Source organism: Electrona antarctica, assembly GCF_951216825.1.
Source record: "Electrona antarctica genome assembly, chromosome: 6".
Classification (NCBI taxonomy): domain Eukaryota; kingdom Metazoa; phylum Chordata; class Actinopteri; order Myctophiformes; family Myctophidae; genus Electrona; species Electrona antarctica.
In genome coordinates, this window is record NC_136811.1 from 59,567,981 (window position 1) to 59,580,874 (window position 12,894).

General features: G+C 50.4%; 1 protein-coding gene across 2 annotated transcripts in view; it reads left to right on the forward strand.

Moving 5' to 3' along the window:
- The first annotated feature begins 356 nt into the window (after window positions 1–356).
- The window catches only part of LOC306924617 (uncharacterized protein), a 67,301-nt gene continuing 54,763 nt past the window's right edge, over window positions 357–12,894 (forward strand). For both annotated transcript variants that reach the window (XM_079503191.1, XM_079503192.1), the window contains exons 1-2: window positions 357–662; window positions 3,104–3,336. In XM_079503191.1, the coding sequence (XP_079359317.1) occupies window positions 610–662; window positions 3,104–3,336 (286 nt within the window). In that variant the 5' untranslated portion in view covers window positions 357–609. The remainder of the gene's footprint in view (window positions 663–3,103; window positions 3,337–12,894) is intronic.

Sequence of the window (12,894 nt, forward strand, 5' to 3'; positions counted from 1 at the left end):
GATCTGCTCTTCTCTGAGTCCAACGCAGTGAGAAACGCCCTTGTCGTAGCGCGGTGGGCGGGGCTTAGCTCTGGTCTCTGTGAAGTAAAAACGGGGCCAAAGAAGAAGAAGAAAAAAGAAAAAAAAAGAAACAAGTTTTTTTTTTTTTTTTAAACCGTCGACCAATAACTTTTAACGGTTCATTTGAAACTCTTGTAACGGGGAAAACATTTTAACTTGTACTGAAGTTCGCGGACCCCGTCCTCCTCCTCCGGCCGGCCGCGGACCCCCTCCTCCTCCTCCTCCCCTCGGTTTATTGAACAGCCGTAAAGTATTAAATGTAGCAAACAAACAAAACAACCAGAAGAGAAGCTAAGCTAACGCGGCTAATGCTAAGCTAACGCGGCTAATGCTAAGCTAACGGCTAAAGCTAACCCTCCTCCTCCCTCCTCCTCCTACAGCAGGCAGAGAAACACACACAGAGTGGATGGTGGGACTTTTGTTTTTTTTAAACCCCGACGAAGAGAAAACCCTAAAGACAAACCAAAAAACAAAAGCCAAAGGATTATAAACACGATTAAAACCACCATAACGGTGTTGTTGTTATAATTAAGTGCGTAATAATAAAGCATGAACAACAACGCCACGTATGCGGGGCGCAAGAGAAAAAAGCCCCAGAAAAGGTAAGAGGAAAAAGAAAAACAAGGACTTTGGGGGGGTTTTTTTAAAGAAAGGGGGAAGAAAAGGGACTTGTTGGTCAAAAATAAAAAACACATAAAGAAAACACAGCCGATCTACAAGCCCAGGGCGCGTTGCGGACGCGACGCCCCCTGGGCTTGAAGCTCGACGTTTATTATATACTTTTTCGACAAGCGACACCCGTCGTGTTAATACAGGGAGCATACAGTAACTTTTAGGCATTTTTAGGCTAACTTCGACACGTCATTTTTTTCTCTCCTTCTTTCCCCCCCTTTTCATTTCCACCGGACAGCCTCTAAAGTTCCTTATTTCCGGTCATTTGTTGCTCCGACTAGCCGTTACTAAATGTGTCATTTACGGCCAACAGTTCACCTTAGATTACCCTATCACTGGGTCTCAACCAGTGGTCCGGGGACCACCAGTAGTCCTTGGGGGAAGGGGTCCCTTATTATTAGATATTTAACTCTTGAGAGCGTATAATTCACCTTACGCCGATTTACATTATTGTTAAACATCGGCATGACTTAATTTACAAGAAGGACCCCTAGGGGGTCCCCAGACCGCGCTTTGAGAACCAAATGCTTGAACTCATATGACATGCTTTTTTCCAATTATATTCCTCCTCCTTCCAATTAACGTACACATGGATAAAGTGGTTACAATGACTAGTAGGGACCCCCTGGAACCCTGCCCCAAGAAGGACCCCTAGCTAGGGCAGTGGTTCCCAAAGTGCGGTCCGGGGACCCCCAAGGCTCCCAGAGATAGAAATGCCATTAAATGGGGGGTCCACTAATGGGGGGTAAACTAATGCATGTCAAACTGGGGGTCCTTGAAATTAAACGGGTTGAGAATCACTGCTAGAGCCGTACAAATCTTCTCTCATGGGGGTCCTTGGCATATATTTTCTAATGGGGGGTCTGCAGGCTAATTAGCGTCAAATTGGGGGTCCTTGACATGAATACGTTTGGGAACCACTGCCCTAGGGGGTCCCCACTCTCCAGACCCCACTTTGAGAACCAAAAATGCTTGACCTCATATATGCCACCAGTGATGTAAATGGCTCCATAGGTTTCAATGTAATGAGTCCCAGGATGCAGGGATGGTCTTTTAGAAATGAGTCCCAGGGACATTTTATGAGTCCCACTTCAACCACGTTAGGAGTCATAGTTTGCCATTTTTACAAATTTCAGCATGCAACTCCCATTTCATTTTATATGGTTATAATGTGGTTATATTCATGTAGAAAACAGAAGAAGAAATTATTATTATAACTAAAGCTAGCTAAAATAAACTAGAATAAAAAACAGTACAGTACTACAGTAGTGCATCCCGTGGATGCAGAGGTCGTTGTTGTAGTGCGTCCCTTAACACATTTATTGCCCGGGGTTATTTAATCCATTAATAAAACGTGCCCAGCGATTTATAAACACGGAGCACTTTTACCGACGGACCGGATGTTGTCCCGGATGTGGCTGTAGCAGCTAGATGTAGCCAAAACACTCTAAACGTGATCGCGACTAGCGACTGGATCGCGGGGGGCCGTCTAACACAGGATCTTTTCTTAGAATTCGACTGAATGATTTAGATCGCGAGTTATTAACGTTGTCATTTTCGTTGTCGGCTAAACAGGGGGGGAACATTTTCGATGACGTCTCACTGTTGCGCAACATCGAGGATTGCGCAACAAGTGCTCCTAGGCTGTGGAGCGATGCGACCGGTTTTGATATCATTAATCTCTGTCGTTTGAAGCAATATCCGTCCTGGGCATCAGACCGTACTAAGTACGCAGTTTTGTAACCCATTTTTCACCCCTGTGTGAATTATCTAATGTGATCCTGGGCTCTACACACCCTCCGCCAACCTGGGGAGAGCAACGGACTTGAACTCATGCTTCCTTCATGCCTGAGTGTCCAAGTTGCTCCTTTACACCTGACAGGGGGGAGTTTCCCTGGTTGGACGTAGCGTGTGGAAGGAACACGTTATTCCAACCAGTTCCTTTCCCCTCCATCAGGCGCCCCGGCTGGCCAGGGGAGGCAGTATAGAGACCAGTTCCTTTCCCCTCCATCAGGCGCCCCGGCTGGCCAGGGGGAGGCAGTTTAGAGACCAGGATTACTGCATGTTTTTTGTGAAGGTACCTACCCTAGGGGACACGGGGAGAACATGCAAACTCCATGCAGAAAGGCCCTTTCGCCAACCCCGCCTCGGGTATGGGCACTGATGACGCGGAGGAGGAAACACGCCGCCAGCACCCACAGCGCCCAGAGCGGGAATCGAACCGTACTCAGTTTTGATTGAGGGCCCAGGACGGAGATCTCCGTCCTGGGCCCTCAATCAAAACTGCATTTTGGGATGCAAAAATGCACCCTATTTTAATCTCTGCCCACATGCTTGTCTCAAATGATCCCCTGTCTCCGTCTCTATGCAGTGCGAAACAGCGGCCGGCTGAGGGCAGCGGTGTCGGCGGCGATGGCGGCAGCAGCAGCAGCCAGGTGGTGGTCAAGTCCAACCCTTCCAAGAGGCACCGTGAGAGGCTGAACGGAGAGCTGGAGAGGCTGGCCGCGCTGCTGCCCTTCCCCCAGGACGTCATCACCAAGCTGGACAAACTCACCGTGCTCAGGCTGTCCGTCAGCTACCTCCGCGCCAAGAGCCACTTCAACGGTAGGCTAAACACCAGCGTTGTTTTCGACTGACCGACCGACCGACCGACTGACCGACCGACCGACCGACTGACCGACCGACCGACCGACCGACCGACCGACTGACCGACACACACATTTGGCACAAACGAGGGACTAAATTATTTTCGCTACTATGCCACCAAAATGTGGAACGCCCTACCAACAGTCATTAAGACATGCAAATCCCTTGACTCCTTCAAAACCGCTCTCAATGGGCACCTATACAGACGGCTGCAATTCGAAACTGGCCCCCGTAAAATCTGAATCCCCCCCCCCCCCCCCCCTTTTCCCCTCACTGTATATGTTTCTTTTTCCTCTTTTACCTCCTTTATGATGAATTCCTGTTCTGTTCTTTGTCTATATAGAAGTGTCTATTTGTACGTCCCTAAATGTTTTGATGAATTGAACAAGGTGGACCCTCTTGTAAACAAGTGTAATGCTTAATTGGGTCGTCCACTCACAGTTAACAGCCTTTGTATTGAGTTGTGCTTGAAATGTACTGTAATTCTGCAAACTGTTAATAAATATTTAAATCAATCAATCAATCAAACAAACATTTAGATTTTTAGTTTTTTAGTCTCTTGAATAGTTTTCATTTAGTTTGAGGGGCGCTAGCCCCTCCCATACACATGTTTAATGTTTGTCTTTAGTTCAATGTTGGTTTTGTAAACGCCATTGACAATGAAGGGTACATTTACGTCATAATGTGCCTCATTACGTCATATTGTCTCTTTATTGTTAATGGCGTTTAATGTTTGTGTTGTCACCGTTTGTTTTACATCACCATTACATCACCATTACATCAACATGCGTTAGACTTTAATATATTAGCGCCCCTCACTTCACACGGGTGTGATTTTTAGTCACCCGGAATGTTTTGGTGTTATATCGTGAGATCTTAGTCGACTAAATCTACAGTTGATTTAGTCGACTAAATCTACAGTTGATTTAGTCGACTAAATCTACAGTTGATTTAGTCGACTAAATCTACAGTTGATTTAGTCGACTAAATCTACAGTTGATTTAGTCGACTAAATCTACAGTTGATTTAGTCGACTAAGATGTATTTTGGCGGGCCTTGATGCCGTCGAAAGTCCTAATTTTACACTTGCTGAAAATAGCAGATCTACAAGCTCACAACGTGTCGCAGTGTGACCATGCAACCACGTGTAGATCTACAAGCTCACAACGTGTCGCAGTGCGACCATGTAGATCTACAAGCTCACAACGTGTCGCAGTGCGACCATGTAGATCTACAAGCTCACAACGTGTCGCAGTGCGACCATGCAACCATGTGTAAAATAGCAGATCTACAAGCTCACAACGTGTCGCAGTGCGACCATGTAGATCTACAAGCTCACAACGTGTCGCAGTGCGACCATGTAGATCTACAAGCTCACAACGTGTCGCAGTGCGACCATGCAACCATGTGTAAAATAGCAGATCTACAAGCTCACAACGTGTCGCAGCGCAACCACGTGTAAAATGACATATACTGGATCTCTCGTCCACTAGTCCCTCCCTAACATTTTAGTCTAGTTTTTTTATTGGACGAAATTGTCAATATATTTAGTCTTGGTTTAGTCGTGGCTTAGTTTTCATTTAGTTTTCATTTAGTTTCCATTTAGTTTTCGTCATTGGAAAAAAGGTAGTCGACGAAATCGACACTGGTGAACACAAACACAACCGATTGGTTGCAAGCAGTCAGGGTGGTGGTCCCGAGGGTGGGGGTCCCCAGGTTGATTCTATAGTCAGGGTGGTGGTCCCGAGGGTGGGGGTCCCCAGGTTGATTCTATAGTCAGGGTGGTGGTCCCCAGGGTGGTGGTCCCCAGGTTGATTCTATAGTCAGAGTGGTGGTCCCGAGGGTGGGGGTCCCCAGGTTGATTCTATAGTCAGGGTGGTGGTCCCGAGGGTGGGGGTCCCCAGGTTGATTCTATAGTCAGGGTGGTGGTCCCGAGGGTGGGGGTCCCCAGGTTGATTCTATAGTCAGGGTGGTGGTCCCGAGGGTGGGGGTCCCCAGGTTGATTCTATAGTCAGGGTGGTGGTCCCGAGGGTGGTGGTCCCCAGGGTGGTGGTCCCCAGGTTGATTCTATAGTCAGGGTGGTGGTCCCCAGGGTGGTGGTCCCCAGGTTGATTCTATAGTCAGGGTGGTGGTCCCGAGGGTGGGGGTCCCCAGGTTGATTCTATAGTCAGGGTGGTGGTCCCGAGGGTGGGGGTCCCCAGGTTGATTCTATAGTCAGGGTGGTGGTCCCGAGGGTGGGGGTCCCCAGGTTGATTCTATAGTCAGGGTGGTGGTCCCGAGGGTGGTGGTCCCCAGGTTGATTCTATAGTCAGGGTGGTGGTCCCGAGGGTGGGGGTCCCCAGGTTGATTCTATAGTCAGGGTGGTGGTCCCGAGGGTGGGGGTCCCCAGGGTGGTGGTCCCCAGGTTGATTCTATAGTCAGGGTGGTGGTCCCCAGGGTGGTGGTCCCCAGGTTGATTCTATAGTCAGGGTGGTGGTCCCGAGGGTGGGGGTCCCCAGGTTGATTCTATAGTCAGGGTGGTGGTCCCGAGGGTGGGGGTCCCCAGGTTGATTCTATAGTCAGGGTGGTGGTCCCGAGGGTGGGGGTCCCCAGGTTGATTCTATAGTCAGGGTGGTGGTCCCGAGGGTGGGGGTCCCCAGGTTGATTCTATAGTCAGGGTGGTGGTCCCGAGGGTGGGGGTCCCCAGGGTGGTGGTCCCCAGGTTGATTCTATAGTCAGGGTGGTGGTCCCGAGGGTGGGGGTCCCCAGGTTGATTCTATAGTCAGGGTGGTGGTCCCGAGGGTGGGGGTCCCCAGGTTGATTCTATAGTCAGGGTGGTGGTCCCGAGGGTGGGGGTCCCCAGGTTGATTCTATAGTCAGGGTGGTGGTCCCGAGGGTGGGGGTCCCCAGGTTGATTCTATAGTCAGGGTGGTGGTCCCGAGGGTGGGGGTCCCCAGGTTGATTCTATAGTCAGGGTGGTGGTCCCCAGGTTGATTCTATAGTCAGGGTGGTGGTCCCCAGGTTGATTCTAGAGTCAGGGTGGTGGTCCCCAGGTTGATTCTATAGTCAGGGTGGTGGTCCCCAGGTTGATTCTATAGTCAGGGTGGTGGTCCCCAGGGTGGTGGTTCCCAGGGTGGTGGTCCCCAGGTTGATTCTATAGTCAGGGTGGGGGTCCCCAGGTTGATTCTATAGTCAGGGTGGTGGTCCCCAGGTTGATTCTATAGTCAGGGTGGTGGTCCCCAGGTTGATTCTATAGTCAGGGTGGTGGTCCCCAGGTTGATTCTATAGTCAGGGTGGTGGTCCCCGGGTTGATTCTATAGTCGGTGTGGTGGTCCCCAGGTTGATTCTATAGTCAGGGTGGTGGTCCCCAGGTTGATTCTATAGTCGGTGTGGTGGTCCCCAGGTTGATTCTATAGTCGGTGTGGTGGTCCCCAGGTTGATTCTATAGTCAGGGTGGTGGTCCCGAGGGTGGTGGTCCCCAGGTTGATTCTATAGTCAGGGTGGTGGTCCCCAGGGTGGGGGTCCCCAGGTTGATTCTATAGTCAGGGTGGTGGTCCCGAGGGTGGGGGTCCCCAGGTTGATTCTATAGTCAGGGTGGTGGTCCCGAGGGTGGGGGTCCCCAGGTTGATTCTATAGTCAGGGTGGTGGTCCCGAGGGTGGTGGTCCCCAGGTTGATTCTATAGTCAGGGTGGTGGTCCCGAGGGTGGGGGTCCCCAGGTTGATTCTATAGTCAGGGTGGTGGTCCCGAGGGTGGGGGTCCCCAGGGTGGTGGTCCCCAGGTTGATTCTATAGTCAGGGTGGTGGTCCCCAGGGTGGTGGTCCCCAGGTTGATTCTATAGTCAGGGTGGTGGTCCCGAGGGTGGGGGTCCCCAGGTTGATTCTATAGTCAGGGTGGTGGTCCCGAGGGTGGGGGTCCCCAGGTTGATTCTATAGTCAGGGTGGTGGTCCCGAGGGTGGGGGTCCCCAGGTTGATTCTATAGTCAGGGTGGGGGTCCCGAGGGTGGGGGTCCCCAGGTTGATTCTATAGTCAGGGTGGTGGTCCCGAGGGTGGCGGTCCCCAGGGTGGTGGTCCCCAGGTTGATTCTATAGTCAGGGTGGTGGTCCCCAGGGTGGTGGTCCCCAGGTTGATTCTATAGTCAGGGTGGTGGTCCCGAGGGTGGGGGTCCCCAGGTTGATTCTATAGTCAGGGTGGTGGTCCCGAGGGTGGGGGTCCCCAGGTTGATTCTATAGTCAGGGTGGTGGTCCCGAGGGTGGGGGTCCCCAGGGTGGTGGTCCCCAGGTTGATTCTATAGTCAGGGTGGTGGTCCCGAGGGTGGGGGTCCCCAGGTTGATTCTATAGTCAGGGTGGTGGTCCCGAGGGTGGGGGTCCCCAGGTTGATTCTATAGTCAGGGTGGTGGTCCCGAGGGTGGGGGTCCCCAGGTTGATTCTATAGTCAGGGTGGTGGTCCCGAGGGTGGGGGTCCCCAGGTTGATTCTATAGTCAGGGTGGTGGTCCCGAGGGTGGGGGTCCCCAGGTTGATTCTATAGTCAGGGTGGTGGTCCCCAGGTTGATTCTATAGTCAGGGTGGTGGTCCCCAGGTTGATTCTATAGTCAGGGTGGTGGTCCCCAGGGTGGTGGTCCCCAGGTTGATTCTATAGTCAGGGTGGTGGTCCCCAGGTTGATTCTATAGTCGGTGTGGTGGTCCCCAGGTTGATTCTATAGTCAGGGTGGTGGTCCCCAGGTTGATTCTATAGTCAGGGTGGTGGTCCCTGGGTTGATTCTATAGTCAGGGTGGTGGTCCCCAGGGTGGTGGTCCCCAGGTTGATTCTATAGTCAGGGTGGTGGTCCCCAGGTTGATTCTATAGTCAGGGTGGTGGTCCCCAGGTTGATTCTATAGTCAGGGTGGTGGTCCCCAGGTTGATTATATAGTCAGGGTGGTGGTCCCCAGGTTGATTCTATAGTCAGGGTGGTGGTCCCCAGGTTGATTCTATAGTCAGGGTGGTGGTCCCCAGGTTGATTCTATAGTCAGGGTGGTGGTCCCCAAGTTGATTCTATAGTCAGGGGGTCCCCAGGTTGATTCTATAGTCAGGGTGGGGGTCCCCAGGTTGATTCCAAAGTCAGGGTGGTGGTCCCCAGGTTGATTCCAAAGTCAGGGTGGTGGTCCCCAGGTTGATTCCAAGTCAGGGTGGTGGTCCCCAGGTTGATTCCAAGTCAGGGTGGTGGTCCCCAGGTTGATTCCAAGTCAGGGTGGTGGTCCCCAGGGTGGTGGTCCCCAGGTTGATTCTATAGTCAGGGTGGTGGTCCCCAGGTTGATTCTATAGTCAGGGTGGTGGTCCCCAGGTTGATATCAGAATAGTGATATATTATTGATTTCTGCCGTTACAATTCCAAACATGACCCCCACTTTAACCCATTCTGGGCGGGAACTCCTTTTGGTGTTTTAAGCAATATGTTATACTTTAGCTATTGAAAAATAGCAGATCTACAAGCTCGACAATCGTGAGAATGTGGTGCAAATCTTTGAATATATATTCTTTCAGAGCGAACGTTTTTAACGGGGGGGGGGGGGGGGGGGGGGGGGTCCCTGGAACAACATATTTTCAGATGGGGGTCGGCGGCCGATTACAGATAATTCTGGGGGGGTCCTAGAGAGATATTTATCATGTTATTTTAAAGGACAACTTCAGTTTTAGTTTTTAGTTTTTTTTAACCAAGGTTCATGTTTTAGGTTGTTATTAGAGAAAGTAAAATATGAGAGTTATTTGTTTTTCCATTTCCTGCTTTCTTTTGTTTTAGCGATTTTAGCTATTGTGGTCATATGTATGTATATATATATATATATATATATATATATATAGGGTCTCAATATAGGGTCTCAATTTGTGGGAAAAGTCTTGGAAATGAGGGACTGTCCCACGCTAAGCCTCTCAGACCCATTTGAGCCACGGACCACCATCTGATGACATTTAGCCTCTCAGACCCATTTGAGCCACGGACCACCATCTGATGACATTTAGCCTCTCAGACCCATCTGAGCCACGGACCACCATCTGATGACATTTAGCCTCTCAGACCCATTTGAGCCACGGACCACCATCTGATGACATTTAGCCTCTCAGACCCATTTGAGCCACGGACCACCATTTGATGACATTTAGCCTCTCAGACCCATTTGAGCCACGGACCACCATCTGATGACATTTAGCCTCTCAGACCCATTTGAGCCACGGACCACCATCTGATGACATTTAGCCTCTCAGACCCATTTGAGCCACGGACCACCATCTGATTTAGCCTCTCAGACCCATCTGAGCCACGGACCACCATCTGATGACATTTAGCCTCTCAGACCCATCTGAGCCACGGACCACCATCTGATGACATTTAGCCTCTCAGACCCATTTGAGCCACGGACCACCATCTGATGACATTTAGCCTCTCAGACCCATTTGAGCCACGGACCACCATCTGATGACATTTAGCCTCTCAGACCCATTTGAGCCACGGACCACCATCTGATGACATTTAGCCTCTCAGACCCATTTGAGCCACGGACCACCATCTGATGACATTTAGGCTCTCAGACCCATTTGAGCCACGGACCACCATCTGATGACATTTAGCCTCTCAGACCCATTTGAGCCACGGACCACCATCTGATTTAGCCTCTCAGACCCATCTGAGCCACGGACCACCATCTGATGACATTTAGCCTCTCAGACCCATCTGAGCCACGGACCACCATCTGATGACATTTAGCCTCTCAGACCCATCTGAGCCACGGACCACCATCTGATGACATTTAGCCTCTCAGACCCATTTGAGCCACGGACCACCATTTGATGACATTTAGCCTCTCAGACCCATTTGAGCCACGGACCACCATCTGATGACATTTAGCCTCTCAGACCCATTTGAGCCACGGACCACCATCTGATGACATTTAGCCTCTCAGACCCATTTGAGCCACGGACCACCATCTGATGACATTTAGCCTCTCAGACCCATCTGAGCCACGGACCACCATCTGATGACATTTAGCCTCTCAGACCCACATTTATCTTCCAGTCAGTAATAGACCCCCTTTTCCCCCCATCTCTCCACCCACCAGGGACAGAACATATCCTTTCCCCCCCATCTCTCCACCCACCAGGGACAGAACATATCCTTTCCCCCCCATCTCTCCACCCACCAGGGACAGAACATATCCTTTTCCCCCCATCTCTCCACCCACCAGGGACAGAACATATCCTTTCCCCCCCATCTCTCCACCCACCAGGGACAGAACATATCCTTTCCCCCCATCTCTCCACCCACCAGGGACAGAACATATCCTTTCCCCCCCATCTCTCCACCCACCAGGGACAGAACATATCCTTTTCCCCCCATCTCTCCACCCACCAGGGACAGAAGATATCCTTTCCCCCCCATCTCTCCACCCACCAGGGACAGAACATATCCTTTCCCCCCCATCTCTCCACCCACCAGGGACAGAAGATATCCTTTCCCCCCCATCTCTCCACCCACCAGGGACAGAACATATCCTTTCCCCCCCATCTCTCCACCCACCAGGGACAGAACATATCCTTTCCCCCCCATCTCTCCACCCACCAGGGACAGAACATATCCTTTCCCCCCATCTCTCCACCCACCAGGGACAGAACATATCCTTTCCCCCCCATCTCTCCACCCACCAGGGACAGAACATATCCTTTCCCCCCCATCTCTCCACCCACCAGGGACAGAACATATCCTTTCCCCCCATCTCTCCACCCACCAGGGACAGAACATATCCTTTCCCCCCATCTCTCCACCCACCAGGGACAGAACATATCCTTTCCCCCCATCTCTCCACCCACCAGGGACAGAACATATCCTTTCCCCCCCATCTCTCCACCCACCAGGGACAGAACATATCCTTTCCCCCCCATCTCTCCACCCACCAGGGACAGAACATATCCTTTCCCCCCCATCTCTCCACCCACCAGGGACAGAACATATCCTTTCCCCCCCATCTCTCCACCCACCAGGGACAGAACATATCCTTTCCCCCCCATCTCTCCACCCACCAGGGACAGAACATATCCTTTCCCCCCCATCTCTCCACCCACCAGGGACAGAACATATCCTTTCCCCCCCATCTCTCCACCCACCAGGGACAGAACATATCCTTTCCCCCCATCTCTCCACCCACCAGGGACAGAACATATCCTTTCCCCCCCATCTCTCCACCCACCAGGGACAGAACATATCCTTTCCCCCCCATCTCTCCACCCACCAGGGACAGAACATATCCTTTCCCCCCCATCTCTCCACCCACCAGGGACAGAACATATCCTTTCCCCCCATCTCTCCACCCACCAGGGACAGAACATATCCTTTCCCCCCCATCTCTCCACCCACCAGGGACAGAACATATCCTTTCCCCCCCATCTCTCCACCCACCAGGGACAGAACATATCCTTTCCCCTTCCATCAGAGAACACGGCATTAACCCATTTAGGCCTGACGTTGAAATTTAAAAAAATGTCTTCTACATAAATGGTGACAATTTTCTGAAAAACCTCATGTTTCTCTATCAGTGGTGCTCAATATTTCATATCAAGGACCCCCAGAATTATCTGTAATTGGCCACCGACCCCCATCTGAAGATATGTTGTTCCAGGGGACCCCTCAGAAGCAACGATTTGAGGTAAAAACGTTCACTCTGAAAGAATATATACATTCAAAGATCTGAGACACATTTTCAAGATCTTTCAAAAATAGCAGATCTACAAGCTCGTAGCGGGCCACTCGGTGGCGCGCTATGAGCTTGTAGATCTGCTGTTTTTCAACAGCTAAATTTAAACATAATGCTTTAAAACACCCAAATACTCTTATACCAACCATGATATTTTGACCTTTCTTTTGGTTGTTAATCCGTGTTCATAAAATACACATTTCTCAGTGAATCTCTAAGTTAGACCAACGCTGTCCCTGCATGTGAAGCAAGTTTTGTTTATTGTTATTGAGATTATAAAGATAGCTGGCGCCATTTTGCTGATCTCCCACGGGCTGCCACACTGCTGCTGCGTAAAAGCTCTGTGTCCTTTCCTATCAAAGTCTTTTAACTATAGCTCTGTGTCCTTTCCTATCAAAGTCTTTTAACTATAGCTCTGTGTCCTTTCCTATCAAAGTCTTTTAACTATAGCTCTGTGTCCTTTCCTATCAAAGTCTTTTAACTATAGCTCTGTGTCCTTTCCTATCAAAGTCTTTTAACTATAGCTCTGTGTCCTTTCCTATCAAAGTCTTTTAACTATAGCTCTGTGTCCTTTCCTATCAAAGTCTTTTAACTATAGCTCTGTGTCCTTTCCTATCAAAGTCTTTTAACTATAGCTCTGTGTCCTTTCCTATCAAAGTCTTTTAACTATAGCTCTGTGTCCTTTCCTATCAAAGTCTTTTAACTATAGCTCTGTGTCCTTTCCTATCAAAGTCTTTTAACTATAGCTCTGTGTCCTTTCCTATCAAAGTCTTTTAACTATAGCTCTGTGTCCTTTCCTATCAAAGTCTTTTAACTA